Consider the following 6,978-nt stretch of genomic DNA (forward strand, 5'->3'; position numbering starts at 1 on the left):
AATATCGCCTTCTTCATACTCGCTAGTCTTCATTTTTAAAATTAATCAATGAAGATTGCCAATGAGTTTCTGTATAAGTCTTGGCCTCAAATATGCGTATGTTAAAGGTAATATGTGGGTACACCTCTCTTGTCCACTCTCTTCACCGATCAAGACTCAGCATCCGAGCCGACTCTGCGATTCGATATATCGTCAGTGTGGTCTCACGATCCCGCGCAATAACATTGTTGAACTTTCCCCACTCGCACCAAATGTTGTTTTCACTCAAAGAGCCCACCAAGTGCCCCCGAATCCACATATCATTTTCACCGCAGTAGTCGTAATAACAAGTTTCGTATCCAATTGTGATGCATAACAACACCTAAAATTTAATTTAGAAAAAAGAACAACAAATACACAATGTTTTTCAAAGTGATTTGCATGATCGCACTTGTGTGCCTCGCCTCTGAGACCTTCGGCAAACCCACAATTTATAAACGCAATGAGGATAACATTTATGAACCAGGTGAAAAACAAATCTTTTTTCAGTGAACTTTTATTTGTAATTCAAATTTAATTTCAATATTAAAATTTCATTTTAATTTTATTTAATTATAGGTTATAACGAAAGTTTAAAGTTTAAACTCGGGGGTAAATTCATTTTTAAGTCTCACTTTTAAAGGAACTTGCACTCAACGTGAAGAAACAAAATCTCGATGAATTTGATTAAGATTCATTAATTTTGTAGTCCATAAAAATAGAAGATTTTTTTTAATCTGGCCCTTTAAGTAGAGATGAGATCGATTAAATATTTGTTCAAGTTTTTACTTGCGAATTTTTTCTAAAAACGAGGTATTTTCTTATATAATAATCGATATTCATATTTTGCTTTAAAAGTATCAGTTATATATTGATATAATAAATGCAGTTACGTAAAAGTCAATGTCGCTTTTTTTAAATTACTTTCGTTTCGCGACCCTACTTTCATTGAATCCATTGAATTCCGGGAACAAATTTCTCCCAATCTTGCAACGTTTTCTTTGATTAAAAGCAAAATAAAGGATAAGGAAAAAAGAATTAATGAAAAATAAGTTTTCGACTGAAAAATTGGAACTGTAATATAAACAAAATCCAATTTTTATGACTTGACTTTTCTAAGTTTTTTTTTTCCTTTATTTTTTATTTTTGAGATATGTGTTGTAAGGACAAATCTGTTTAAATGTACTTCATAGAATATACAGTTTGTAATGATATATTCAATAATTAAGTACCTACACATTTTAAACGAAAACATCAAATCTTCAAAATCAAAACGAAGTATCTCATCCCGGAATTTCGGAACAAATATTTCATCCCCTTTTTCAGCACCGCCAATTTTTCGTGATGACTAAATGCAGCTAAACCAAAATTATGAAAAATTGAATCATTTTAAAATAGAAAATAATTAGCCAAACAATTTTTTAATAAAAATGTTAAAAACTGAACCATTTCAGATATGAGTTATAGAAATAAGGCAATTTGAAAATAATAGCTTTTAAAATTGGAGTCCCATGCGGATTGAATAATTTAAAATTTAACTGTACAGTAAATATAAAATCTTAATAAAATTTCAATTGGAGTTTAAAACAACATTTCCAATTGAAACGTTTTTCATTGGGTACAATATTAAAGAAATTATATGCCTGAAAAGCGTATTCTGACCATAATTAACTAATTTTCTTCATAAAACAAGTAATGCAGATAAGATAAATAATATCACTATTTTCTCTGCAAAGTCGGTCGCTTTCTCTGCACTTTTCAAGACCATCTATGGAATCTTTGCACTCATTGAAACTTGTTACACTTGGTGCATATATAGGTAAAATGAAAAAGGGAATAAGTTTACAAAAAGTAAAAAGCTAAATAAAATGGGAATTTTAAAATTGAAAAAGTGGCAATATAAGATAACGAATATTAATTAATTATTTTATTAAATTCAAAAAATATTTTAAATAGCAGAGAACTTAAAATATTTCAGATAAAGTTTTTGGCCTTAGCTTTAGATACTCATTAAACTGCAGTTTTAGTATCTTAAAATATAGAGGACGAAAGTGGATTATTAATTACTCGACCCTTAGAATCGATTTCCTGATAAAAAAAAGCCGTTCTGCTCCAGTTTTTTTCTTTTCCGTACCAGTTCTCATTTAGTTCCATACCAACGACAATTAGAGCCAGAAATTAATTTGGAAAATGTAGGCGGAAATCGTGGGACCGAAATCACGATGATAAAAGAACGTGAGAACCAGTGTGCGGAAAGACGAAAGAATAGTGTGGATTGTCGAGAGTTTCTCGCGATTCGAATGTCTCGGGTAGAATGAATTGAAACTGCCCTCAAGACTAATTAGCACAAGAAACTCTCTTCTCAGACTCTCCAATCTTTCCGGAATATTTGGAGAGATAAATATTGTTTCAAAGCTGCAGATTGATATCGCTAACTCAAGCTGCAGATTTGCCTAGGGATTTCTAGAAATAAAAAAATAAAATGTTAATAGACGGAAATAATAATTTGTGTACAAAAAATTTGTGAATTTAAAACTGTTCCTGATCGACAGAATCATTTTTATCCAGCATACACAACTTTAACTAAGAATTTTTCAATTGTTTCAACAATATTAAAATAATAGAAAATTCATAAGAATTTAAGGGTTAACATTTTTTGAGAGTTGCAATTTTAACAGTGTTTGACAGTATGAAGCGTTAGTCGGAAGGTCACATCTTTTGTAGTAACAGTAACGTTAACGCTTTATAATATTCGAGTAACTGTAACATAATATAACGTATGTTACTGTATAGGTACATTACTTTAACCAACCAGGAAATATATTTTCATTATAGTAGTATATCACTATTCACTGGACTAAAAGCCAATGTATACCCCATAAAAATTGATGTGGAGTGAAAGAAAACAACTATTTAACTAAAAAATTATTATTTTGTTCTATTAGGGAAGAAGAAAACAATTCAAAATATTTACAGACCAGAAAATATCTTATGGTTTATAATGAGAATTAACGTTTTTAACTATGGGATTTGAATAATTTACAATCAAAAACTAAAAAATTTTTTTTGAAATTTTCATTATTTGCATATATTGCTCAATTTAATTTTTTTATTTTCTTATCAAATTAAAAAAGAAATATGTTGAATGTGCTAATAAGAAATGTGCAAATAATGGTTGGTTTAAGATATTTTCATAAAATTATAATAATTATTAAAAAATTACTAGTTTTATAATATTTATTTGCAGTCCAAAAAAGTACAAAAAATATTCCTTGTAATTTATTCCCTCGTATTACAAATTTTGCTAAATCCCATAATTTGGCTTTTACGTGGTATTTATTATATCCGATATATAGGATATCATTTACACCATACGCACTGCTTCGATAGATTATTTTTTGGCATAGCAGAGTCCATTCTCACCGTTAAAATATCTCTTTTTATTTATTAAATTTTTGAAAAATTAGCTTCATTTAAAAAATAAGAAATTCTATACAAAGTTTGTGATTTAAAATTAATATAATTTTAAATAAAAACATGTTACCGATTATTCATGTAAAATTCTTTATTAATTTACGTAAATTGAAATATAATTGTTAAATTAGGAAACACTTTCAAATAAAAAAAGCCTTTGGGAATTTTAAATAACTCTTTAAGGATTTAATTAAAAACAAAGTAACAGCAAGATAACGTCTTTCTTTTTTTCCAGTAATGCGTAACAAATGTATAGAAAGTAATAGTAACTTTAACACCTTGCTTTTGACTGGTAACATGCCAAACACTGAATTTTAAATTATTTGGTTTTGAACCTCATTAGTTTAAAATTGTTAAAACATTAGATCTTTCGTTTTTAATTTATGCAATTTTATTGCAGAGTTATTACAGAATTTTGATTTGAAATTTCCACGTTATTTCGAGGTTTTTTCAAATATCTGGAACTCACACTCATGATCCCTACATATTTAAATTCTTTGCAATCAGGAAAGATTTTTAATTTCAGCGATTTTCCAAACAGAAGCTTTTAAGCTACATATCCTTTTTATATTTTATAAGACTTTTTATTTTAATCGTTAAATGTTGACAAAATTAACGGTTTTATTCAGAATTATTTATGTTCAATGTATATTTACAATTGACAGAGGATAAATTATTCGATTTGGAACCACTCATATATTTTTTTAATTTAAATCGTAAGCGTTTTCAATTTGAAGTTGTCCAGTATCCTCTGTTAATTATGTGTAATTTTCCACTGTACAATAGTCTATAGATTTTCTCAATTAAAAAAATTAGGTAAAACTCCTTAATTTCCAGAGCAATACAAATAGTTTATATATTTTCTAGGATTTCAAAGTTCTGTAGCAATTGGGAGGTTTCTAGTTACCTAAATTTTCAAATCTGCTCTTTTGACATATTTCAATATAATTCGACTCCAGGAACTCGAAAATTAAATTTTTTTAAAAATCCTTGTGTGTATGTGAGTATGAAACTTGTTTCTGTTGAAGAGCCTTTTGTGTCCTCTTACGATCTAGCAATAACTATTGATAATTTTTCAATATATATTATTCATCTTGTTTATATGAGAAAAACTTTTTAATATTGAGCATACAAGAGAACTGCATATTATGTGTTTGTTCGCATTTTCAAAGGGCATTGATTCTTTTTTAATCTATAAATAGAATTTTTTACCTTGTTCACAAAAGGAAATTGATCTATTGACGAACCTTTTATGACCTTCCACAATCAATCAATAGCGACTTATGCATTCTAAAAAACGTGGACATTATTTATATGAGGAACAATTTTTTTAATGGCCTTTTGATGGTCCCTCTGATATTCTGAAAGTAAGATTTTCGGTGAAGCAGAATCGTATTCTTGAAAAATATAGAAAATGTCAATCTTTTTATTTTGTTAGAAAAAGAACTACCCCTAAGAGGAAGCGAATTTATTTTATATTTATGAGGAAGAAAAGTGATCATAAAATGTGCACAAATAACTACACCCATAGCACTTTAAAGTAGTATTTTGTGTTCTTCCCACTTGAAACTATTCAATTTTGAACGCTTCAAACTTAAAATGTGCTCAACTCTTAAGGCTTTCAACTCGAAATTCTACCAATTTGAGCGATTAAAATGATAAATTGTCTAATTTTGACTGTTTGAGTTTCAAATCATCCTATCAGGCGCAGAATTATGTCGGCAAAAAAGTGAAGTCTCTTTGGGATTGATATTTTCATGGGTTGAAATTGCATTGGTGCCCTTGGGATAAATGGGTTTGATGCTGGATTCGATGATGGCCAAATAGAGCGCCGATAGTCAAGGCTGATTTTTTCCCAAACATGTGATTCGTGTTGACAGGTGGGAATAACGGGATGATGACGTCAAGTTGCGTGGGTCGCGATTATAGCAAGACGTGATTTCAAGTGGCTGATGTTGGCCTCGTGTCATGATTTACATTTACCCGTTCGCGGCTGCTAATAAGGACTTGAGAAATAATTCTTGGAAAGAGAATCTCAGAATCCGCTGTAGTATGGCAAATCCGGGCAAACGAGCAAAATTATTCTTTTTTTTTTAATATGGAAGCCCATCATGAAGTCATTTGCGGGTACTACCACTCAAGAAAAAGATCACTTTAGCTTCTTTTAATCTGCAGGAAAATATAAGTGGTTTGTGTGATAAAGTGGAGATGATGAGGTTTCAATTCCCTTCATGGAAGAGGCTTGATGAAACCATCAACTCGACAATCAAATTTTTAAACTGGGGACATAAAACATTATATCTTGATTATACCTATATATTTTCTGCCTTTGTGTGGTTTATATTACTTTCTTAAAACTTTCACATAATCATTTTTAATGTTAAAAATGAAGCAATGAATAATTGGAAATGCCTTTTTAAAAGAAATGAATTTGTGAATATTTTAACAGAAAAGGGTTTCATTTATTTTTTCAAATTTGTGATTCTTCAATTAAAATATCATCCCAGCTTGAACGATTCGTAATTAAAATTTCCAATTTTAAAAGCATTACTGTATCTTCTAAATTTATTTCATTTGAAAACAATCAATACTAAAAATTTGGTAGTTTCAACAAAATTGTTAAACTTTAGATGTAACTTTATAACTTTAATTTTTTGTTTGAAATGATTGGAATTGCTTTATTTTGAATAGTAGCCATAATTAACATTGTTCAACATTGGAAAGCTTTTAATTGTAAGAAAGTTAAAATTTTTTCGGTTTTATTCTTCAAAGGGTCAATATTTCACTTCAGAAACCATCCAAATGTGATCAGTTCTTTCTATGCTTTATTTGTATTAAATTAATCTACAACAGGATGCAAAGTCACACAGGTTCGTCCCTAACTTAATATAAATGTACATAAATTAAAAACTAAATAGGCAGGGCGATTACATATTAAACAGGGTCCAGTTCTATCAATCGTGTCAGTGAAGCTCTTAATTAAACAAGTACCTTATCGATGGGGCGTATCAGGTGTAGTATCACTCTAATCAATCGATACCCGATTAAGAGTGTTTAGTAAATATTTTCAGGGTAGCTCAACGGAAAGGTGCAACACACATAATCGAAGAATTGATGCACAAGTTAAACATACTCTAAAAAGCACTGAAAATCCTATTAGTTTCAGTTTTAAGCGCACACTTGAATTGTATTGTATAGAATATTTTATAATACGTTTGCTTTTTAATCTTAAATATTACATTAAAAAGAGTCTTTAACTATTATAGTGTAAGGTATACTGCTAAAGTGGTTTTAAATAGATTAATACTCTACATCAAAATTAATTGAAGTCTGAATATTCGATTTTTAATGGAGTCATCTTTCCGGATCCAAATTTTCGTATGCTTTTTATTATTATTATTACACCATTAAGCCATTTCCCTTTCGGGGTAGGCGTGACTCACTCGGCAGGGGAAAGGAGTAGTGTGTGGAAGGGATAGAGATTTT

At 29.4% G+C, this 6,978-nt stretch overlaps 1 protein-coding gene across 1 annotated transcript in view; it reads left to right on the forward strand.

Moving 5' to 3' along the window:
* Positions 1–212: 212 nt before the first annotated feature.
* The window catches only part of LOC117176746, a 29,133-nt gene continuing 22,367 nt past the window's right edge, over positions 213–6,978 (forward strand). The window contains exon 1 of the mRNA XM_033367021.1: positions 213–505. Within this exon, the coding sequence (XP_033222912.1) occupies positions 400–505 (106 nt within the window). The 5' untranslated portion in view covers positions 213–399. The remainder of the gene's footprint in view (positions 506–6,978) is intronic.

The sequence above is a fragment of the Belonocnema kinseyi genome, chromosome 7 (genome assembly GCF_010883055.1).
Source record: "Belonocnema kinseyi isolate 2016_QV_RU_SX_M_011 chromosome 7, B_treatae_v1, whole genome shotgun sequence".
In the NCBI taxonomy this organism is placed as follows: domain Eukaryota; kingdom Metazoa; phylum Arthropoda; class Insecta; order Hymenoptera; family Cynipidae; genus Belonocnema; species Belonocnema kinseyi.